Source organism: Callorhinus ursinus, unplaced genomic scaffold (genome assembly GCF_003265705.2).
Source record: "Callorhinus ursinus isolate GAN/ISIS: 27379988/994484 unplaced genomic scaffold, GSC_fseal_2.0 scaffold85, whole genome shotgun sequence".
Classification (NCBI taxonomy): Eukaryota; Metazoa; Chordata; class Mammalia; order Carnivora; family Otariidae; genus Callorhinus; species Callorhinus ursinus.
The window spans coordinates 3,283,818-3,308,923 of NW_027397147.1; the positions used below are offsets into that span (position 1 = coordinate 3,283,818).

The 25,106-nt window shown below is 40.5% G+C and overlaps 1 protein-coding gene across 8 annotated transcripts in view; it reads left to right on the forward strand.

Annotated features, from left to right (window-relative positions):
• The first annotated feature begins 1,058 nt into the window (after window positions 1-1,058).
• TNRC6A (trinucleotide repeat containing adaptor 6A) overlaps window positions 1,059-25,106 on the forward strand; it is an 84,678-nt gene continuing 60,630 nt past the window's right edge. For 2 of the 8 annotated variants that reach the window (XM_073887976.1, XM_073887974.1), the window contains exons 1-2: window positions 4,989-8,060; window positions 16,461-16,482. In XM_073887976.1, coding sequence (XP_073744077.1) covers window positions 8,001-8,060; window positions 16,461-16,482 — 82 coding nt within the window. In that variant the 5' untranslated portion in view covers window positions 4,989-8,000. Of the gene's footprint in view, window positions 2,058-4,987; window positions 8,061-16,460; window positions 16,483-25,106 lie in introns of those variants that run through there. The other 6 variants (XM_025855480.2, XM_073887973.1, XM_073887972.1 and 3 more) reach the window with 5 other exon arrangements.

Genomic DNA, 25,106 nt, shown 5'->3' on the forward strand with positions numbered 1-25,106 from the left:
TGCTTACAGCCTCTATCAAAAGACTGCTTGTTTCCTTCTTTCAGGTGTGTCCAGTTGTTTCTACAAAATTATTGTTTAAAATCATGTTTTCTGCTTAGGTTCTCCCAGTCCACAGAGACTGCTTGGCTTATAGGAATTCCTAAGTACAGTTTTATTGGTTTATTGACTAAACATTGCATAGGTTATCACGAAATAATTTTGGATTCAGAGTCAGCTCATCCAGGTACCTTGAGGGTCTGCTTCCCTGCTGTACTGTGGAAAATGTGTACTTTTTAATGGGATTTTCCTCTTGTTTTTCTAACAAATGATAAGCTGATCTGAATATTGACCTTCTTTTGACTCAGCAGTGTGTCCTAGAGATATTTATCTGTAAAGCCATTATTTGTCAGGTGGTCCCCAAGACCACCCTCAGGTTTGATGATTCCCTGGGATTCAGCACACAATTACACTCATGGCCATGATTTATTACATCAAAAGTATCAGCAAAGGGAAAAGGCACATTGGACAAATTCCAGAGGAAACTAGGTGCAAGTTGCCAAGAGTTCTCTCCTTGTCATGTCACACAGGACATGCTTAATTTGTCTAGCATTGAATTATGACAACATGTGTGAAATGTCTACCAGGAAAGCTCATTAGAAATTCAGTGCCCAAGGTTTCTGATAGGGGCCAGTCACGTATGCATCCTCTGTCTAACACGTACCAAAATTCCAGATTCCCAAAAGGAAAGGTTTTCAGCATAAACTGTATTGCTTGTACAGTTTACTCTTATCAGTTAGGGAATGGTGGGAACCTCTCTGAAATCCAGCTTCCTTGACACCAGCCAATGGCCAGCCTTTCTAAGGATCACAGTCTCAGACCTGCTGTGTTAACTCTTTTGCACACCATGGAAATCTACAAACCTCCTTCCATTTCTTTCTCTCTCTCTCTCTTTTTTAAGATTTTACTTATTTGACAGAGAGAGAGAGAGACAGTGAGAGAGGGAACACAAACGGGGAGTGGGAGAGGGAGAAGCAGGCTTCCCGCGGAGCAGGAAGCCCGATGCGGGGCTCGATCCCAGGACCCTGGGACCATGACCTGAGCCGAAGGCAGACACTTAATGACCTGAGTCCCCCAGGTGCCCCCCACCCCTTCCATTTCTTAAACTACTGTGTAGGATTCCATGGTATGAGTACATTATGGTTTGTTAACTTTTCTCTACTGACTGGCTGTTAGGCTATTTTGCAGTATCTGTTTCTTTACAATTTCTTTTTTTATGGGTTTTGATTGGAATTGATGGGTCATAACGTAGTGACATTTGAAAATCTGATATGAGATACTTCCAAATTCTTCACCAGTGGGCTTTATTAGTCCATACTTCAACAGCAGTTTCTAAGAGTACCCTTTGGAAGTGATCACTTACGATGGTAGTCATGTTGGCGATGTAGAAAAAACTGACCCATCAAGCATCAGGAAAAGCAGGACAAGGAAGGACGTTCTAGACCCCAACTGTGCCCTGCTGCCATCACGGGCACTCGCCTTACCCACCTCTTCCTGCTCCCGGGACTCTTGGTTCTGACACTCTTCTGCTTCTTCCTTTGTCTCTAATCTCCCTTCTTGTTGCCTTTGATCATTTGTGTGGAGGCTTGTAATTTTTTCTTTTATTATGGAAAATTTCAAACATACACAGATTAGAAGAGAACAGAATCAGGAAGATACATGCAGCCATTACCCAGTTTGCATTTTTCTCTTTTCTGTTTTTTTTTGAGCAGTGGGGTGGGGCCTGGATAGTGAAAGGAAATTCTGGACATTATGGTGTTTTAAACATTACTTTGGTACTAATTTACAAAAATGTACACGTAACACAACATTTCAAATTGAGATACATATATATATATAAAAGATTTTATTTATTTATTTGACAGAGAGAGACACAGCGAGAGAGGGAACACAAGCAGAGGGAGTAAGAGAGGGAGAAGCAGGCCTCCCGCTGAGCAGGGAGCCTGACGCCGGGCTCGATCCCAGGACCCTGGGGCCATGACCTGAGCCGAAGGCAGACGCTTAACGACTGAGCCACCCAGGTGCCCCGATATATATATATTTTTAAGTTTATTTATTAAATAATCCCTACACCCAACGTGGGACTCGAACTCCCTACCCTGAGATCAAGAGTCAGATGCTCTTCTGACTGAGCCAGCCAGAGCTGAGATGCACTTTTTAAAAAACGTAATAATTTCTTTAAATACTTGGTCCAGTTGTGAGGTTACTCTGATATTCCTAGTTCAGGAGGGTGTTTCCTCGTGTCTTTCTCTAAATTTGTATAAAGTTGTTCACATACACATACAGACAGCTTGAATAAAGTACGGGATAACATGTTCACATTTCTGCAACTTGCTTATCTTATTTTAAAAATGGAACATTCCTGGGGCACCTGGCTGACCCAGTTGGTGGAGCATGTGACTCTTGATCTTGGGTTTTGGGTTTGAGCCCCACGCTGAGTGTAGTGGTAACTTAAAAAAATAATAAAATCTTTAAAAAAATTTTAAAAAATTTCCTTTGATTTAATAAACAGATCAACTCCTTTTCAGTACAACATGCTATGCTATACCATAGAAAAGCCATTTCTTTATTGAGGGACATTCTGTTTTTCTGCTTTTCAGCCTTTGTGAACCTTGCAGTGAACTTTGATGTGCACATGGCCTTGCATTCTAGGGGTTTATTACCATCAGATACGTTCTGCAGAATGGGGTGGCTGGCTAGAATGTATATAACTTCAGTTGTTAAAATTCTTACCACATTACTTCCCAGAAGATTGTAGTAGTTTTCCACTGGCAATGTAAGAGAACCTCTTAACTCTCATTCTTGCCAGCACTGGATATTATTACTCTTGAACATTTTATCAATAAAATTACTAAAACAAAAAAAAAAGAAGAAAGGTATAACATTAGAGTTTCATCTTTTAATTTGCATTTATCGAAAAGAAAAACTAGCAGTGTGTTTTTAAAAAAATAGTATTTATTTAAAGATTTTATTTATTTATTTGACAGAGAGAGAGAGAGAGAGAGAGCGCACAAGGGGGGGGGCAGTGGCAGAAGGAGAAGCGGACTCCTTGCTGAGCAGGGAGCCCGATGTGGGACTCGATCCCAGGACCCTGGGATCATGACCTGAGCTGAAGGCAGTCGCTTAACAGACTGAGCCACCCAGGTGCCCCAAAAATAGTATTTAGAATTTGGTTTATACTAACAAATGCAAGCTTGGTTCACTACTAGAAAATCGATCAATACAATTAATCATACTAGCCATCAAAAGATGGAAATCATATAACCATTTCAATAGATACAAGAAAGAAATCTAACAAAGTATAGCATGCACCCGTGACCGAATCTCCCAGCAAACCAGAAACCGAGCGAGAACAGTCTTTTACTTTTTAAATATTAAAATTCACTTATTTAATATTAATGGTTGGATATTTTTTTTTTGGAAATTCCAATGGTTTTTTTTTATTTTTTTATTGTTATGTTAATCACCATATATTACATCATTAGTTTTTGATAATGGTTGGATATTTTTTAATAATTAAGTTTTTAAAAGATTTTACTAATTTGAGAGAGAGAGAGAGAGAGAGCACAAGTCGGGGGTGGGGGGAGGAGAGGGAGAGGGAGAAGCAGACTACCCACCCAGCAGGGAGCCCGATGCGGGGCTCAATCCCAGGACCCTGAGATCATGACCTGAGCTGAAGGCAGACGCTTAACCTACTGAGCCACCCTAATATTTAATTTTTTTAATGCTGTCATTCACAGATGAATCAGAAATTAAAATATATGAACAGGTTTGTACAGTGAGAGACTTCCTCCCATCCCCCACCTGCCCAGTTCCTCCCTCCTCCCCACAGTCGCTATTTGTTTCTTAGGTGTTCTTTCACAGTCATTTTGTACACATACAGAAAAAGGGGAGTGCATATGCTCTCTCTTGCTTTTTACACAGATGATAGCATACTATGTACTCTGTCATGCACTTGGCATTTCCATGAGTTTTTCCTCAAGGACATTTTTTTTTGCTCGTTTCTGGTACCATTCTAGCTACCTTCCTATTTCCCTCTCTTTAAGTTATTGAACTCCTCAGATGTGGGACCTTACAGCCATTCACTAGTTGCATCTAGTTGTTTCTCCCACATCGCCCTCTCACAGACATTCACAAAATAAATGCTGCAGTTGTGTTTTTTTTTTAATATTTTATTTATCTGATAGAGACAGCAAGAGCAGAAACACAAGCAGGGGGAGCGAGAGAGGGAGAAGCAGGCTTCCCGCAGAGCAGGAAGCCCAACGTGGGGCTCGATCCCAGGACCCTGGGATCATGACCTGAGCTGAAGGCAGACGCTTAATGACTGAGCCACCCAGGTACCCCTGCAGTTGTTCTCTTAAAGATCACCAGTGCCTTGTCCCCTCTTGAGACCAGTGGCTGTTCAGTCTTTGTCTTTGATTTTTTTTTTTCCCCTGTTCTTGCTCCTGATCACATGGTTCTGGGAACTGTAATACTTTGTCTTTCCTGCAGTACATTCTGTTATAAGTGTTCTTGTACAAGGTGGAAGGAAATAAGGAAAGGATTGGGGAGGCACACAGCCTGGGGAAAAGATATATTGTAAGTAAGAAGATCTGGCAGTTAATCTGTCTAAGGCAAAAGGATTTATTCTCTGTGGCTCCTAAAAGGAGCTAGTACTTTACTGTGGGAGGTTTCATACTGTAAAGGAAAGACCAGGACATTGAGAGCCTTGATTTGAATCTTGTCTCTACCCTGTACTAGCTATATGACCTTGGACAATTCATTTCACTTTGCTGCGCTTCAGTCTCTTCATCCAATAAAAGGGTAACATCTATCATTTTTTTAAAAATAATAATGAAATGGGAAAATATACATAAAGTGCCCAACATAGTTACTCACATTTACTTAAATTATTTATTTATAGAGGGAGAGAGAGGGACGGGGGCGGGGAGGGGCAGAGAGAATCTTAAGCACACTCTACGGTCAGCACAGAACCCGGTGCAGGGCTTGATTTCACAACCCTGAGATCATGACCTGAGCTGAACTCAAGAGTCCAGCGCTTAACTGACTGAGCCACCCATACACCCTTAGTCACTGACATTTTAATCACTCTGAGGCTTGTTCTCATTCCTAGGTCTAGGACTTGCAGATTTGGGGTACCCTGCCACTAACCTTCAAGGAGTGAATGATTGCTGACTGGAATGTTGTCTTTGTGGAGCATATGTCAAATATGATGACCACTTTGACCTATCAGATCCAACCCTTGCTCCTTTTGATAGATATGTAAATGAGGGAGTCAGATGTCTTAAGTAAATCTACTAGCATTTAAATCTGAAAGCCGAAGTGTTTGAGCACAGGTGTTTGGGCACAGGTGGTATATTTATATTTATATGTATTTCCCCTGGACTTCCTGAAGGAGGAGATGTGGATCAGGTGTGGTCAGTTGGCTGTAGTGACAGTGCTGAAGAACAGAACTCTCCCCTGTGCTTACAGTATCAGCTGATACTGTAATAGTTCCTTGAGAGCTAACGTGCTACATCTCTTAACTACTAAAGCCACCATTTTGGGCCAGGAAAACACTTGCTAACCTCATCAAAAAGCCTTCAAAATGAAATTTGAGAAGAGAGAAAAAATTCCAGGTAAATCGTAAGGGAGCAGCCATAGGCTAGAATTATAGTGACAGAAAACAAGATTGGACAAGGACCTGTGTCTAATTCACAGGAGGACACAGAGAACAAATGCTGAAGATTTCTGATGTTTTTGCATCATAAGTGCCCATAAAATCTTGACAGAAGTAAAGACAGTCCTGGGTGCCGCTGAGAACTGGTGAGTGGAGTTCATAACTAGGCATTTGAGTGCTCACTAGAGACACTGTGTTAAGAAAGTGCTCTCCATTTAATCCTTACAAAAATGTTATGAAGTAGAAGTACAGAAATTAATCTCCAATTTTAAGGAGGACACTGAGGCTGTAGAAGGTTAAGTAATTAGAGCTAGTAATCTGCTTTTGATGGATGACATGACAGTGATGTAAGTTCATTTGTTTAATGATTTTACTTGTAATCATATGCTGTGGCTAGGTCGGTCCCTGGCTTACCCAGGATTACAGTGTGAGCTCACTTGCTCACTCTCCTTGCCTCCTTCACACAGAAGAGGCGAGAATGAGTCATGGTTGTGGTTGGCGTGAGTCTGTTTTGCTACTCCGTTAGCCACATGGCAGTTCTACTGGGAACAAAATGACAAGGGAATATAGCAACAGTTCTCTCTTTTCAACTTCTGACTGCTTTTAGCAGTCACATACTCAGCCTTGCTGGATCACCAGCAGTCATCCAAGATGTCACTCTTTTTTCGCTGCCTGCCTACCTGTGGCTTCTCTTCAGTTCCTCCGTCAACAAGCCAGCTTAAGTTGAGTGTGTTCCCCTTGTGGCAGCCCTTGCAGTTTCCTCTGTATTTGCTTGTCTTTCTCATTTTCTCTTCTGCATCCCCATTGCCATCTGCATTTCAGCCTTGATAAATTATTTGCAGTTCCCCAAATGTCTAGTTCATGTTCCTTGAACCTTGCCTTGTCTGTCTGTTATTGATAATGTTCCCTCTGGGAAGCTTCCTCCCTTCCTCAGGGCAGAGTTAGGTATTTTCTCTTTGTTGATTTTCTTCAAGTATCTGATTTTTGGTTGTCTCTTGATATTATGGATGAAGGTTTAGGTTCTAGAATCTAGGGTTACTAATGTAGGTAACTGGAGTAAGTCTCCTCTTAACTTTTCCTCCAATTTTCCACATTCCTTAGTGGCGCCTGCCTTGACCAGAATGGCTGGTACTGAGCTCTGTGTCTGAGAAGTGTAGGGATTGGCAGGCTTCACTGTAGGGTGTGATGGAGGAGAGTGGTGGTCGTTTCCAATAAAGAAGACTTTGATCTGGGGCACCATACCCCTTGCAGGAGCCCTGCCTGCCTCCTGCCTAGGTTTTGTTTCTTTAGAGAGTGTTTCTTCAGTTTTAGGCTGGATCAAGTGTAGCTGCTGTGCATGGCCATGTCGTCAAGGGGTGGGAGGTGGGTAGGAGGGGTTGAGTAGTTTTGGCCTTTCTATCCTTGGGCAGTCTTTTTGCTCCACACCTGTTTCTGCTCTCCTAGCTCTGTTGGAACCTCTTTAGAACTCCACGGGAGGATGGCACATGCATCCATACAGGACTTGTCTCCTGTTTATTCTTGCGCTGTAGCTTTCTTTGCTTTTGTCTGTATGCCTCAGCTCAGAAGAGATACATTACCTTGTTTCCTATCATTTCAATAAGGTGGAGTGGAAAGGAAGAAGTGGACCCATTTACCCAGTCTCTCTATCATTTTGAAATCCTGAACCAGGGGTTCTGTTGACAGCTTTCAGCATTTGTGATTTTAAGAATTGAAACAAACTTCTATAATGAGTGTATTATTGATTCCCAGAATAGTTTGGAATGTTTATGGGATATGAAATTATTGTAAAGCTGAACTACATGATTTTTTTATGAATAACTTATGTTTAAAAAATAGTTAATAAAGCTTTTTAGAGCAAGGAAAGCCAACGATACCCCCACGTACCTGGGCAGGGAGGGGATTGTGGGGAGGTCTGAGGCATTGCTACTAGCTACTAATTGATAATTGGGGCCAGAAGCAAGGTAACTCTGGTTCACATGGTGTTTACGTTCTAGAATCAGAGGGAGTAGCTTGTTTCCCAGAGTAAAATTTGCTAATTTTAGGTTGTCTTCTTTGACATGAAGATCAAAGCTCTGCTACTTGTGACTTACTAAAACAGAGTACTAAATAGTAGCTCCAGAGTTAGATGGAGGTTGCAAGCTGGGGTTTATTTCAATGAATGATAATAAAAAGAGTAATTTCCATGTCTTCTAATAAGAGTGAAAATGAATCTGTATGCAACATTATTTTTATCTCTTAATACATTTTGGGAAAGTTAATTGCAACTGTGTGGTTCAGGGATTTAGTGCAAGAAGAAGAACAGTTGATGGAAGAAAAGAAAAAGAAAAAAGACGACAAGAAAAAGAAGGAAGCTGCTCAAAAGAAGGTAGTATATATGTATCAACTATCTATATTAAACGGTCTGAATAGATTTAAAAGGAAAACTACTCTTATTGGATTTTTTAAAGCATTTGATCGAATGTTTTAATTTCAGTGGAGATTCATTTTAATATTTAATGTTTTTGATTATACATATGTAGTAACTTGCCAAGTGTGTACAATTTAATGCATAGTTATTTAATCTTGCCAATAGTTTTTTTTCAAAGGTAAGTGCTTTTTATAGGTCTTTATCTTTCAATTAGCTGTTCCTAGGTTTTCATGATATATGCATCTCTCTGTACGTGAGAAGAGCATGGAATTTGTAGCTGCATTGAAATCTGGCTCTCCCACTTGGCGTGCTGCGCGGTGTGTCCTTCAGCTTTGTTTAGCCTCTCTGAGCCTTAGTCTCCTTATGTTTTGTAAGATGAGAGTTTAGTAAAATGAGATAATGTAATACACATAATGCATGTAATAGGAAATAAAGTGTCAGTTTCGTTTTCACTTTTTGTTTAGTACCTGGGCTGATTTCAGGAATTTGCTGTTTACAGTAAGATATTTGAAAATAACCCTAGGACATCATTTGCTGCAGAAGATCTCTAACCCATATGTTGTCAGAAACTGGAACCAAAACAATACAAGTTGTAGAAAAAGAAAAAATTATGTTCATAAGTATAAAGATTTATTACAAATTAATATGAATCCTCATGACAGCTGGGCACTCATCTCCTGCTGTATCAAGGTTTCAAGGACCTTGAAAATGTTCTAAAAGGTCACGTGAAATTACTGTTCCACTTCTGTATTCAGTGACAGTTCTAATTTCTGACCTATACCTCTTTTGTGCCAGGTACCGTGTTACAGCCGCACACTTCTCTTCACATTATTTAATAGGGAAAAACACAGCAACCAAATCTGTGGTAGGTAGGGAGCTGTTGAAACACAGAGAACCGCTTCACTCAGCCTGGAATGGGGCCGACAGAAGGGAAAATTTTCTTAGGGTAGAAATTAGCCAAGTGAACAGGGAGTGGAATAGAAAGGGATTCCAAGCAGAGTAAACTCAGCGGTGGTGAGGGCCCACGGCCTTACAGAAGTATGGGTTTTGATTGGTGGGGGTGGGACGCCAAGGGCAGAGGTGTCAGAGGATGACCCTGCAGAAGGTGGTGTCAGCTGTGGGCTTTTACCCGGGTTTCAGCTGCTAAGTGTTGGGGAAAACACTGAAGGCATTTCAGTAGATTGATGTCAAAGTTTGTGCTTGAGAATGTTTACCTGAGCAAACTGTGGGCTTGGATTGGAGGAGGTAGAAATTAGAGGCTCAGATGCTGGTGGAGGGACTGTGGAAAGAACCCACAGAGTTTGTTGGAAGGATATGAAGGGAGAGTGACTTCGATTGATGCTCCGGTTCTAGACTGAGTGATGGGAGTATATCTCGGGAGCAGTTAACCAGGTTAGGGAATAGAAAGGGGGAGAGAGAATTTCCGTTCTGGAGTGCTGAGTTGACAGCGTGATCAGCCAGTACTGGGGTGGGGGGGGTTTAGAGCATAGAGCATTGGACGATGGAGAGTGAGGAGGTGGTAGGTGGCCTTAGCATTTGGCCTTTTGCTTGCTCTCAGGAGTGACCGGGAGGGATGCGTCTGTAATTGTCATAGTCATGGTTTAGAATCAGTTTCTAGTATAGAGTTTTGGCATTAAAAATGCCATAGACCTGTCAGAGGCCTGTTGATACAGGTTGGTCTTTGCAATGTGATCAGTCTTTAGCTGAGGATTTGTTGTGGAAACCGTTGTATCCTCTGTGAGTTAAGTTTGGGGGAAGCTTTTGAGACGCTTGGTCTGTGCTGTGAAGGCCATTTACTGAGTGAAGAGAGCTTCTGAGAAACTCCGGAGACTTGTTGAAGAAGATGCTTAGATGTACTTTATGTAGAATTGGTAGTTTGGCAAGCATCTGAGTGTTGTATTAGCCCCCGTTGATTCCTGCTTCTGAGGTATTCCGAATGTACTGGTAAGTTAGGATGTCTGTGAAATGGCTAGAGAAGAAACCTAAGGTACTAACTATATAATGAAGCATGTTTATTTAGGATTTACCCTATTTAGTGAGAAAATTCTGAGAAAGGGAGGAGGTCACTGGAATGATTTCTTTAAAATTTACAATTTTAAAATGTGTGATGTGAGTAAATTTTTTAAGGTTGTAACAAATTAGAATGGCTCTAATTGCTAAGGTTCATCTTTATATTCTTTCATAACTAAATCTCTGACTCACGAAGTCAGTGTCTTTAACATGTGAATGATGACTTTTGTGTCATTTGGCCTCTCACCAGATCTCAAATGACAGCTTTTCACACTCTTTCCCGCCCCATCCCTGCCTCACCCCGTTCCAGGCTCTCACCCTAACCACATTCTACTGGAATCATCACCGAGCCTTAGCGATGATGGGGAGTGTTTTCTTCCTTTGCCAGATCTTCAGCATTGGTAGGGTATTGCTTGTGTATCCTGTGGACACAGTAATATCTAGCCACCGAAAACTATATATATTTTTAAGATTTTATTTATTTAAGAGAGAGAGAGAGAGCACAAGTGGGTGGGGGGGACAGAGGGAGAAGCAGACTCCCCGCTGAGCAGGGAGCCTGATGGGGGACTCCATCCCAGGACCCTGAGACCATGACCTGAGCCAAAGGCAGATGCTTAATTGACTGAGCCACCCAGGCACCCTGGCCACTGAACACAATATAAAGGAAAAGTTTAATATTTCTAATAAATGTTAAGCATAGTAGGGGAGACTGCCACTGTAAATAAGACTGTTCTTCAAATTCCAAATAATCAGTTTACAACAGAATTTGAATAACACACATTGGTGAAGCAAGGACAGCTGGTATTTCTATAGGCTGTTACCAAATAGCTATTAAAAAAACAAAACAAAAAAGAATCCCAAGTTGGCACACTTACAGCCCATATGAAAGATTGTGAGTCACAAGAGTTTTAAGACAAGTTTCCTCAAGCTTGTTTTTTTGTCTGTAGAAGGAGCCAGCAGGTGTATGCAGGTAGGTGGCAGACATCTACATAAGACAGGCAGGCCCATTTATATGAATGTTGGAACATAAATTCACTACAGTAAAACAGTCTGCCTGTTTTATGTAATGTATGCACATGTTAAAAACCTATATATTTTTATTTCTGAAAAAGACTTCAGATAACTGTTCTGATCTATTCATTAAAAAAAAATTTTTTTAAAGATAGAGGTCAAGCATTAAAATGAGTTAAAGTGGCCAACTATGGTTTTGTCAGGGTAACAGAACTAGGAATAGGATGGGAAGCTCCTTAGACCCCCAGCTGACACTTTTCCAAAATTAGGTTGCCATGGTGTTGTCCTTTGTCCTTTTTTTTTTTTAAGATTTTATTTTTATTTATTTGACAGAGAGAGAGAGCGAGAGAGGGAACACAGCAGGAGGAGTGGGAGAGGGAGAAGCAGGCTCCCTGCTGAGCAGGAAGCCCGATGCGATGCGGGGCTCGATCCCAGGACCCTGGGATCATGACATGAGCTGAAGGCAGACGCTTAACGACTGAGCCACCCAGGCGCCCCTTAAGATTTTATTTTTGAGTAATCTCTACCCCGCATCTAGGGCTCAAACTCACAACCCCGAGATTCAGAGTCACGTGCTCCACTGACAGCCAGCCGGGTGCCCTTCTATCCTTTATACTTTTTGCTTTATTTTTCACAACCTAAAGGTGAACTTTAAAGCCACAAATAATATATCGAGGTAATTTCTGTAAAGCATTTAACAAACAAGTCTTTATTCCGTGTGTACAGAAACTTGGTCCCCAGTGGCCACTGTAGTATTTTTAAGGAATTCAAATTCAGATCACAGATTATTTTCTATTTTAAATAAAAGCCAGGTAACACAGCTTCTGTAGATGATAATGTTTTTACTATGATGGTTTTTTATTTTGTCTACTTAAATATAAATTTTAAGTATCTAAATTCCTCTTTGAAGAAATTGTACGTGAAAATGACACGCTTTTCATTATATTTCAGCCTCGGTACATCTCTCACAATGAGATCAGTGACTGGATGGCTTTATTTTTAGTTTTGTTTTTTGAAAAGCTTTCTATTTCATATCTAAGAGTCAGGGCTGTTTACTTATCTCTTGTAATTCCAAGACTTAGGAAATAACTTGATACAGTATATGGGAATGTAGCTTCTGCACTTAAAAAGGGCAACAATGGTAGCAGGAGCTTGTTACCATGGGTTTATCTCCAGGTTCTGTTTTTAGAAGAATTCTAGAAGGAATCTTGAGAGAAATGTAGTGAAGGGAAAAGGAGGTTGAGAAATAGGTTAATTATAGAGGGATAATTTAGTATAACCTTTACTTTAAGCATGTAATTGTTCCTAGAAAGCATATAATGGTTGAGGGGCCAGAGGGAAGCAACAATACAAACTGGGATCTTTTAGTGTTGAGAATGTTTTTAAAGCCAGTGTTCATTACTATTTTTGTTACTGTGTTAGGAGCTGAGGGGATTGTTATAGGCTTTGTGGATTTAAATGTACTCAGTTTGGGTTTAAGCAAGACTTACATTATAGAAAACTTCGAACTTTTGTTCCCCTTCAGAAATTTTAGTATCAATCATCATGTCTCCCGAAGGCCGTGTTGGTCTGAGGCTACGGATCCTGTTCAGCGGTGCAAGGAGCCAGGGTGGTAACATCATCAGGCCTGGAGCACTGCAGCCCTCTAGGGCAGCCAAGTGTTGGCTTACAGTCCTGCCCCCGATTTCAGCTCACTGGTCTCCACTGGTCTCGGTTCCTTTTTTAAAAAAAAAAAAAAAAAAACTCTGTATGCAGCCGACCTGAGGTCTAGGCTGAATGCTGCTTGCTAAGTCTTAAAAAGCTTTCTGACTCCTAATTATCTCATTCAAAATAGGCGAATTTAGCCATCAATTCCTTATTCCTGATGTTAGTTTCGGATACCTGGCACTGTGAAGATACGGTAGATGATTAGGAAAAGAAAAAAAAAGAGACTTGGGGGCGCCTGGGTGGTTCAGTTGGTTGGGCGACTGCCTTGGGCTCAGGTCATGGTCCTGGAGTCCCAGGGTTGAGTCCTGCATCGGGCTTCCCGCTCAGCGGGGAGTCTGCTTCTCCCTCTGACCCTCTTCCCTCTTGTGCTCTCTGTCTCTCATTCTTTCGTTCTCAAATAAATAAATAAAATCTTTAAAAAAAAAAAAAAAAAGGACTGGGGAACCTGGAGTGTGTTTGAGTTGGGCCATTTCCCAGGGTGAAAGGACTGAGCCAGGGCACCAGCTCTTGCATGCTTCCTGCGTGCCAGGCAGGGTCCTTAAGCATGTGCCTGCCCTCCCCCCCCCACCAACTCGTCATGATTTAGATACTTCTAGGCTCACAACTGCTCTGGGGTAGGTGTTTTTGTTCCAGTCTTACAGATGAGGAAACTGAGCATTAGAGAAGTGAACTAATTTTAACCAAGGTCACATCAAGTGTTAAGTGGTGGAGCCAGAATTCAGAGTCTGGCTTCAGACACTGAGCTCTTAGCCACTCAAGTATGCTTAGGGAGCTTAGGGGTCAGGGGTTGGGACAAGTGGTGCAGAGCCTGACAGAAACAGCGTGGCATGCTGTGTGTCTGCCAGTTGTCTGATACCTTCCTTATAAGAACTGAGGCAATTGTAGTAATTGCTTGTGGAATCATAGCTCAGGGTTTTTTTTAAGTAGGCTCTATGCCCGACGTGGGGCTCAGACTCATGACCCCGAGATTAAGAGTTGCATGCTCCACTGACTGCGCCAGCCAGGTGCCCCTGTTTTTGTTTTTGTTCTAAGAAAAAGATATTCAATATGGAAATAATTTTGCTTCTAGAGTTGACAGAATCCTTTAATTCTGTTGTACAAGAGATTCTACAGTGATACCTCACATTTGAATAATGTTGTAAAAAGTCTTTCTGTGTTGTATTTGAGCCTCATAATAGCCCTGAAAGGTAAGCAGTACAGCCCCCCCAAACCCCCCTCTTGAGGAATTAGGAAACTGAGACCCAGAGGGTTGTTTTTTTTTTTTTTTAAGATTTTTTATTTATTTATTTGACAGAGAGAAGCACTAATAGGCAGAGAGGCAGGCAGAGGGAGAAGCAGGCTCCCTGCTCAGCAGGGAGCCTGATGCGGGACTCAATCCCAGGACCCTGGGATCATGACCTGAGCCGAAGGCAGCCGCTTAACTGACTGAGCCACCCAGGTGCCCCATGAGACCCAGAGGGTTTAAATGACAAGGTCATGTAAAAGTAAAAAAGAAATTTGAAGTTAGTTTTAACATATTTTATATAACCACATATATCCAGAATATTCTAACATGTAATCAGTATCATATTATTAATGAGATATTATACCATTTTTAAGTATAAAAAGTAAAAATCTGGTATTTTACACGTAGCAGGTTGGACTCAGTTTACCTCAGGGGTCAGTAGCCACATGTGGGCATGGCTACCATTTTGAACAGTATAGACAGATACTCTTTGTTTTTCTTTTTCTTTTTCTTTTTCTCTTTCTTTTTTTTTTTTTTGAGACAGATACTCTTAAAATCACTGATCCCGTTTGGAAAATTATCTTTTGAACAGTTTGAGTAATATGCTAAGTCCCTGGACCAACCCACAAAGACTTATTTTAAAGAAGTGGCACTTGCTGAGTTCTGTTTCCTCTTAATCTGTTAGGAGCTCTTGGGTTCTGTTACTCACATTCCTTCAGTATATGAGTCAGTATTCTGATAGGCCGACACCTTTGGATGTTTTCTTGATTCCATTCTCTGTAGATGACAGAATACTGAATGAGGTTGACTGTTGTTCTGAAGCAATGTGGACTTGTTTTGGAGTTGTTTTTCTGGCCTTTATGTTAAGGCCTGCAAGAGCAACACAGTTTATCTTGGGGTTAATGTGATCATGGCTTCTGTGTATTGTAAGTTAGTTTCCTTTTGAAGTAAACTGGAAGAGACTAGGAGAGTTTTTAAAAAAGATTTTCAGCATGTAAAACAATTTTTGTGCTATAATGTTTTAGCTTCAGAAAATTATGTATTTTGTTTGCCGTGGTACTTCTCATAAAGTATTCGTATACCAAGTTCTCTCTAATAAGACTGTTTTTTCTACCATCAGATTTTAAAACCAACTTCTCCAGAAGTAAATTAAGTGTTCCAGCTAGTTTACTGGTCTTTTGCCATTGTCCTTCCATCAGTTTTTTGTTTTTTTTGGTTTTTGGTTTTTTTTTTAGTTTTTGATCCATATGAAGTGAAAGATGGGCCTCCATTATTTAGCATAACAGTAGTGCTCTAAAACTTGGTAAAGGAGCTCACTGCCTAGACTGACTCTCTGGCTCTCCAGGGAAAGATTGTTAGGCATGGCTTCAGGATTAGGATAATTGCCATGTAGTCCTTTACCGTCTAATTCTATAATGATCTAATTCAAAAAATGCTATTTTTAATAACAGTAATTTAATATGACTAACCAAAATTATTGTGCCCCATAGCACTTAAGGAAACCTTTATCTTTATTTAGGAACAATTCCTGGTTATTTGGCTATGAATTATTCAGTTTTTCCTGCCTATCCTTGTATCTTTTATTTTTCGGACTCCCATGTAATTGGTCTTAACTAAAAAGTTGATTTTTGCTTGTGGCCTCTGTCTGTAATCTGTTCCTTCTTTTTGGGGCCCTTGAAGTTTGAGTGAGGTACCTTGAGGCAGCCCTGTTCCTTGTTAGGTCAGAGACAGTGGACAACGGGGCAGGCATGGCAAAGCAGGGTTGGTGTCAGTTTAGCTTCTGAACACAGTAATTTTAATGAATTATCAGATGTGTCAGAAGTGACAGGTGTGTGTGAAATTTTTTCCCCACTCAAAAATACTTAAAAGTTAACTGTGTTTAACTGAAAGAGCAGCCTAACCTCCAGGAGTGAAATTTATTACTGATTTGGCAAAATGGTTATATTCAGCTTTTCTTCCAGAAAACTTAATTCATTTTTTTTATCATTTGAAATAAGAATTTTTGAAGCCATTTTAAACTTATGCAAAACTGAGTAGATCCATCACATGTTAAAGGTGACAGTTATAGAAAATTCTTTTAAAAACTAAATAATGAGAAAAGTACAGTACCATTTTTTTTTTATTATTTACTGTCATACAATGATGTCTCCTCTGCTTTGTATCTAAAGAAACATTTCAAACTTTATTAATAAACATTGTATCAGGGACAATGGGGCACATCTGTGGGAAAAGCATGCTTTCTTTGCATATCTTTTCCTATGCAGTTCACCTAAATGACAAATTCCTTATTTAATAAAAGTGTGTATGTCTTATATAATAGTAAAATATGAACATTTTATCATTAACAATCCATTTCTTTCAGTTTCATATTTACATTGTTTTTTGTTTGTTTGTTTTTATTTTAGGCCACTGAACAAAAAATCAAAGGTACGTTGTTTAAAGCTATTTTTATCCTTTTTTTTTTTTTCATTAAAGCAAGGTTGTTGATATGCATTTTATTCACCTCCAGGATTGGGGGAGAGCAAGGAGCATGAAAGAACAGAGGGGTGGGGACAGACTTCTTCAGTGACATCACCTTGGAGTCATCCCTTGGGGTTAATGGTTTCCTATATTACCACTTTTAAAATATATCTACCTTACAGCTATCTCCTAGGATGGGCACCATTTCCTGATGTACTCCCTTGATTTGAGTCTTTGAGCACATGTACCTTCCCTTCAGTCTTCCATGTAAAAAAGTCTTCTTGTCTGGGGTTATCTCTGGGACTCTCACCTCATCCCTTGCTTTATTCCTTGGTCTCTGTATTCACTTGTTCCCCACTCCTTCCTGGAGGCAGACTGTGATAACCCACTCTATATTTAATTACTGAGAATAGTAGATTGCTAACCTGATGGTCATTTTGCCAGGCTGAACAGCTCCCAGTACACATCAAGCAGGAGCCTTCCAGCTGCTAAAGAAACAGGAACATCATTCCTCTCAGATTCTGAATCAGGAATTCTTCACCCCCCCAGGAGTTCACCGCCTGGTAATGAAAGGTGTAGGGCTCTCAGATGCTGAACTTGTTAGGCTTGAAGATTCTGAATTTTTACGTGTAGCTGAATCAGAAGTATGATCTCGGCATTTGTTTGAGATATAGAGCTCAGTAATGCCTATTTTTATTTGAGGTCAGCATTTGTTAAGGGAACATTTGCTAGGTGCAAGTATGTGAGAGTGAACAAGAACAGTCTTAGCTTATATTTTATCAGAGAGAGTGGCAATAGAAGGACACACCTAAACACAGCATAGTATGTGATTTGCTTCAGGTAGAAATGCCATGTTGTCCTGGAGCACAGAGGAGTAATGAGTAGCTTATTTGACACAGGGGGTTAAGGAAAATCTCCTTGAGGTTATGAATCGTAAAAGATGAAACAGCCAATCCAAGAAAGGATGAAATGGCAGAGGGATCAATCAGCGTGATTGAAGGTACAAAGACAAGAAATAATTTGGTGATATTTGCAGTAGATATTCCTAGAGCATTAAATATCCAGCAGTAAGTGGATAGGGTAGAAGGGTTTTTCTGAAGAGATAGGTGAGGGTTAGGTCAGAGGAGGCCTTATATGCTCTGTGTACTAAGGAACTTGGACTTCTGTTTTATAGACAGGAGCCACTGAAGGGTTTAAGCAGAAGAGTGACATTGTTTGTGTTTTTGTTCTTTCTTAAAAGCTGTCAGTCACTGTGCATGGAAAGTGTTGGCTGAAAGAGGGAGCGAAGAGAAGAAAGGCACTCTCTGGGCAGAGGAAGCAGGTGGACAAGAAAAGGGAATATTCAGAGAATAAGTGTGGGAGTTTTGGGGGGAAGGGACAGAATATAGGCCTGGAGGTAGGGGGAAATCGTAGGGCTTCATGCTCGTTAGAGGGGAGCCAGCCTGGGTGATACACGGAATTGGTGAATCACTGTATTATACACCTGAAACTCTTATAACACTGTGTGTTGACTCTACTGGAATCAAAATAAGTAAACTGTCAATTTGAGTCTTAAAAAAAAGTGGAGAGCCAGCAAAGGTCACAGTCATAAGCTGTGCTTTAGGAGAGTTTCTTTGTCAGTAATGTCTAGCGTCACCAACAGAGGCAGTACCAGAGAGGGAAGAGGGGGAGTAGAGAGGGTAAAAATGATTTGAACTGAGGTCTTGGCAGCAGGGGTAGGAGATGGATGGAAGATGTGTGAGGTCTAGAGTTCACAGGATTGCAACTGGTGAGATCAGAGGGGGGAATTGAAGGTGACATTGTGGCTTTGAATCTGGACGTGTAAGAAAGTTACAGGGGTGTGGAATGATGTAGGGGGGAACATTGCCAAATTAATTTAGTAGGAACATGACCAAATTCAACTTCTTCAAGCTCCACTTTCTGCACACCACTCCCCTCTATAGGGATGTTAAGTTGTCCCTTTGCTCTGCTTCAAGACCAAACTCCTGCTTGGCTTTCAAGGCCCTCTTTAACCTGACCTCTCATGATCTAACCAGCCTGTTGCCCCTCACTCCTTTATACTTTTCAGAGCATTCTCATCTCTTTCATGTTCATTCCTGTTTATTTTTCTTTTTGATCCAACTCCTCAGCCAAGGAGGCCTTTCAGTGTTTCCAGACCTCACAGAGCTCATCTTCTAATGGATTGCTCCAATGGCCATTGTTTCTCTCTTCCTGATTTCTCAGGATGTTATGATGAATCTTAAATTTGGGCTACTTGAATTATAGTCCATCTTAGAGTTTTGACTGGCCCATGGGTATTTGTTTCTCCAGCATGATCTTTGAATGCCTACTGTTTATATTGTTTCCGAATGTAAAATCATCTTACATCCATACATAAAATATGAATATATTTGAATCTTCTTGATTTTAGACTTTCCACAGTTCTGAGTATGTTAGGCTAAGTGTATGAAAGTCGCTTCAAAATGTATTATGTTGTTTTGCCAGCTATTTTACTCCATCCCTCTTTTGATGGCAGCTCCGTGATTGGTCACTTTATTCTGATTTATGAAAATGTATTATTTATTTTTTGTGCCGTGTATAATATCTATATGGTATTTGTGATTTGGGGTTCATGATGATTAGAGATTACAAACTGGAGACTTGTGGGACAGGTTTGGCACACACAGTTGTTACTGTTTACTAAATGTCTGGTTTCAGAATGATTTATGACTTACAGAAAAGTTGAAAAGGTAGTAGAGGGTTTTCCCACATACACCTCACTCCGTTTTCCCATGATTGACATCTTGCATTTCTGTGGCACCTTTGTCAAAACTAAGAAACTGATACTGGTATTAATGGAACTGCAGACTTTATTGAGATTTCCCTCTGTCTCCCATTAACTTATTTCTAAAATCCAGCGCCAGGTACAAAAATGCATCTAGTTGTCTTGCCTCCTCAGTCTCCTTTGGGTCTCCACACAGTGTTTTTGTTATTCTTTATGTTTCCGATTGCCAACATTTACAAATCAGGAGACTCTGTGTAATTGAGAATTGCAGTTTCTCTTGCAGTTTTTACTATCTGCATCATTTTTTGTCCTTCTATAGTAAAGTCTGTATCAGGCCCGGGTCTAGTAACTTCTGGCTATCAAGTACTTGAAGGAAATGGGGCTGCTGTGACTGAGGAACTGAATTTTTAATTTTATTAGAGTCTTTGTGATTGTCAGGAGTCCTGATCTTAGTGTTCAGACTGAGCGTGACTAGTTAGGCTGCAGCACCCTCTATGAATTCTGCCTTAATGAGCTGTTCCTTCTAAGACTACTGCCATTTCTGGTTAAATAACACTAATGTTGCTTCCACCCAGTGGTAAGACAGTTTGTATAAAAATGGGGTTTTTGTAAAGTATCATAAATTAAATTCTTGACCAGCTTTCTTACATGAAGACCCGTCAGTGTTTATTTCTTGGTGCAGCGGATTCATAACTCATCTAATGAAAATGTGGACCAACATAATGTGAGACATAATGAAATTCTTGAAAGTTTTATTCTTACCTTGTACTTGAACTTTGAAAAACTGTAAGGAGCATGCATATTTGAATGTTTGAATATGTGAAATGTCTTTTAAAAATTTGTATGAGTATCTCCTTGAAACAGCAGGGGAGTGAAATGCTGAAAAATTTATGGTGAGGTATAGGAATAGATGGAAACATTTTAAGATGCCCTGTGGCCTACATAATGTAAAGGCAGGGAAGGAGTTAATATTCCCTCTTCAGAATGCCTTTGGGAACTTGATTAAGAAAAGTAATTTTTCAAAAACACAGCTCTGACACTGGCTTGTTTTGGAAGCATGCTCATGATACATTCCTTGCAAAAGAATAGCGCTGTTAATTTTTGACAGCTAACACCTCTCTCTCTCTCACCCACCCTCTCACAACCCCCCTCGTCCTCTGTCTCATGCCGGTGCTTTCTTCAGGTGATTTTATAAGCAAGTTAATATTCCAGACAATAACAAACTGCAGAGCTCTGAAGAGAGATGAGAGGAGGCTGGAATGGAAGCAGGAATGGAGAATAGTGGATAAAGACTTTTTTTGGTTTTCTGGTGATCCCATAGGGAAGCATAGTTTGTTGCTGGTATTCTCTTTCTGGACTAATTAAAAACTCTTAATGAAAATTGAATCAACATTTAAAACACATTTTTGTTCCTTTCCACATTTGGAACCCATTATTCTTGCTCAGTTCTTTATTTTAATTCTTACTCAGGTCTAGCCTCACAACTTTTTTCAAAGATTTATTTATTTGAGAGAGAGAGCGAGTGAGAGAGAACGAGAACCAGTGGGAGGAGGGAGAGGGAGAGAGAATCCCAAGCAGACTCTGTGCTGAACGTGGAGCCAGACACAGGGCTCGATCCCATGACCCTGAGATCGTGACCTGAGCTGAAATCAAGAGTCGGACACCCAACTGACTGTGCCACCCAGGTGCCCCACATTTCTTTTTTTAAGTCAAACATGATTTTATTGTTTAGCTCCATTGCTCCTGGGGAGTGATCAAAATATTCAAGAGCTATTAAGTCAACGGCATGTCCAATCATATTGGAGACATCATGGTAAATAACTTTGAGCACCTACTATGTGTCAGGCACTGCTTTATATTTACTTCATTTAATCAAGGGGAATATTCTAAATATTTAATCACTAATAATGAATGGTTACCAGTGATTCAGAACATATACTGGAGCAGAGTCCTAAAACCTTCATATGCTAAGAGTAATCTTTTAGCTGTTGAATTTTGGGAAATGTTTGGGACTTAGAGGGGGTGGGGCCAAGGCAGTAGGCTGGGAAGTCTGAGGCTTCATGAAGTAGGATATTTAAAAACTAATATGGGAGCAGGGCTTCATCAGTGTGTACTAGAACAATATAAATCTGCATTTAATCCCTTCAGCAGCCCTATGAAAGTAGATCATAGCACATTTAGAAGTCAGATTGAGGCTAAGAAAAGTGACTTGCATTTTGGTTATGCAGCCGGTGAATGTCTGAGCCAGGATTTGATGACTAACTCTAGTGAGCTCTGCTGCTGCTTTCTCTTTGAAAACAGTCCTGTATTTACACGGAAAACAAAGTAGGAAGGCTGCGCCAGTGCTTTAATAATATTCAGTGAATGAGCTAAGACAATGCATGTTTTAAAAATATTCCCAGAAAGATCTTTTAACAGTTTATGATATTTCCCCGAGCACAAAGAAATGAATAAAAAATTGTATCACCAACATAATTTTGTGAATCAGGGAGCATCTGACAACTGTAGTGTGTAAAGTGGTTGGCTTTTCAGGAATTATTAGAGAAAGCTCTGAAACTGTGTACTTCATCTTTGTTGATGAAAAAGCGTAAGAGTTTTGAGGACCAAGCAAGAAGCTGATTTTCTAAAAGCTTCCTCCCTGTGTTAGACCTCTACACAGTGAAAACCAGTCCCTTTTTGGGACAAAACCTGACTTTTTTTTTTTTTTTAAGATTTTATTTATTTGAGAGAGAGAGAATGAGAGATAGAGAGCATGAGAGGGAAGAGGGTCAGAGGGAGAAGCAGACTCCCTGTTGAGCAGGGAGCCCGATGCGGGACTCGATCCCAGGACTCCAGGACCATGACCTGAGCCGAAGGCAGTCGCTTAACCAACTGAGCCACCCAGGCGCCCCAAAACCTGACTTCTAATTAAGTTTGAAATGCCTTGTTCTGCCTCTTTTGGGGAGATGTAAAGAGACTTTGACAAAAAAACCCACCAAAAAACCCACATCACCTCCATTTCATGCATTCTTCAGAAGGAGAGACCAAGTACCTTCTGAGGAGCTGGGCAACAGACAGGTCTCTTCTTTTCAGTATGCTTATTGACCGAGAAAGCTCATAAAGGCATAGGACACAGTTTAACTGTGGCAATATGATTGAGATGACTGTTTGAGTCAAAGGAAGAAAGTGTTTAATTTGCTCCCTTCTCATTAATAAGTAAGCACTCTTTCCGTTTTCATTGTCACTGCCAATATCAGCTGTGTTGTGCAATCTCATGAGGTCATCTTGGGAAACAAAGATAAATGAAAAATAATTGTCTGTTAATCCGTTCTTCCGAAGTTAGGATCCATAAAATGTCATTGTTTTTTTTTTCGCTTAACATTTGTGAAATATTTATTGTGTGCTGACCCTGTTTCGTGTACTGTTGTGGTCACTGTTGTGCATGAACAAAACCAACTCCTTGTCCCAACTGTGCTTCTGTTCTCATCTTTGTTTTAGTTTAGTAGAGGTAAATATATTTACCTGTGGTCTCAGTGTATTCATAAGGCCTTAAGTCTCTCAGTTGCAGTCCTCTGATAATGAAATTCAGGAACTTCGGTGGCTTGGCAAAGAATTCCTATACTACACAGATCTTTCAGAGGAGAAACTGAGGCCTAAATAGCTGTGACTTGAAGTGTGTTGCCTGACCTTGTTCACATAGTGGCTTACATGGAAAATTGATATTTGTGGGACTGTTAGGGAAACAGAAGGGGCTGCCCCCAGCTAACGCTGGCAGGCACTCCTGCCCTCGGCACACCTATGACCGTTTCTGTCACACAGGTAAGGAAGTTCTATTAGAATTGGGGCTTCCATGCAGTGTTTTTCTCCATAATAGTAGAAACATGACTTCTGTGTTATAGGCAGGTATTAAGTAATATTGGGCAGACCAGGTTCTGATTCCAAATGTGCCGTTGAAGTACGTTCACTTTATGAGAAATTGTGAAGGCAAGGAGAAGCAGAGTTTCTTGCTGGTGAAGAATTTACTAATGGCAAACGTCTTTCTTCCTATGGAAGATGTCTTTGAGCTTTGTAACTCTTTGTAGCTCTGCACTAACAGGAGGGGGGGAAATGGCCTTCTGCTTCCAAGGGAAATGGTAGAGGTTTAGGTATATCAAAGTCACCATTTTTCCTTTACTTATATTGAGAAAGGAAAGTGATTTGTATAGATTTATATATAAATCTAAATTTATATACTCAGTGAGGTAGTGAAGGATGCTGAGGACCCCTTTATGCTTGTAAGATAAGGGCCATTTTATTTCTAGCAGATGTAGGTGTGTTTGCTTATAAATACCAACAGATTATTAAATAACATGAAAGATTTTGTAATTTCAGATGTTTGTGATGAGCCTGGGGTGGGGCAAAGACGGGGAAATAGGAGAAAAGCAGAGATCAGTGAAGTCAACGAAGCAAACTGTTGTTGGAAAGTAGATTCAGGGACCAATGATTCCATAGTTGTTGGATGCTTGTGGGAGTATCCTAAGGTTGTGTCCTAAGCCCTGAGATTCTGCCTTGACAACAGTCAGGTCTTCAGTTTCAAAGAAAACAAATCAGGGACGCCTGGGTGGCTCAGTCAGTTAAGCGTCTGCCTTCAGCTCCGGTCGTGATCCCGGAGCTCTGGCATTGATCCCCATGTCCGGCTCCCTGCTCCATAGGGAGTCTGCTTCTCTCTCTCCCTCTGCCCCTCCACACTGCTCATGCTCTCCTCTGGCTCACTCTCTCTCAAATAAATAAATAAAATCTTTAAAAAGATAAAAAAAACTACGGAGGAACAAACACACCTTTAAAAAAAAAACTACAAATCAGGAGTCTTCTGGTTTAAATTTTGGAGAAGTCAGGAGAGATTAGCAAGAATAGCTTTATCAGCTATAACCAGGTAAGAGAAAGCTCCAGACTAGGAAATAACAGTATATGTCCTAATTTGCACTTTTATGTTCTTCAGTTCTAGTAAGAGCAGTAGCTGTGCTTCAGAACGTGTACCGAGTGAGAGCGCTCGCTCTGTTATAGCCTCAGTGGAAATGCGCTTGATAAAACCGGCTGCAAAGACAGCATTTGGCCTGAAGCAAAAAGTATTGAATCTTCTACTGAAGATGATAATCATGGAATTCTAGCATAAACACCGCATGGTGTTAAAAGTCCAGGCTTCTGAGTGAGATAGCATTGGATTTGAATATTGTCTTTATGGTTCTTGTTTTTCTGACCTTGGGCAAGTTCCTTAACCTCCATGCCTCAGTTTGACTCTGTGGAAAGGAGGTAATCCAGGCTACATGATGTGGGAATGAAATAATATAGAACATAAATCACAGGACCGGAGGCTAGTAAATGCTGAGTATAGACATCTTATTATAGAAATTTTTGATTTGCAGCTTTCAAAGTGACTAAGCTATAATTAGTGACTTTCCTATTTTTGGTTAGTTTGATTTTGCTCTTGTAAGTAAGGGGAAACTTAATTTGTACTAGGAGGAACACTGGTTTAGGGGTCTAATTAGTTTTAAATTTCAGCTCTGCCATTTACTAGATGTTTGATCATGGGCAGCCTTCTTCTAAGCCTTAATTGCCTCGTCTGTAAAATGGAAATAATATTTCAAAATTACAGAATCCTGAGGCTAGAGCGATATCAGATATAGTGCCTGGCATCCAGCTGATACTTAGTGAATTTTAATTCCCACCCCTATGGTTGCGCAGTATCCTAGCAACCTTTCAGCCTCTTGACTGGGCATACCAGCAGTGTCCCCAGTCACTTCAGAGTTCCTCCTCACCCAGATGATGATTTGGTTTTCCCTCTCATTAGAGTCCAGCCCAGCATGGGTGA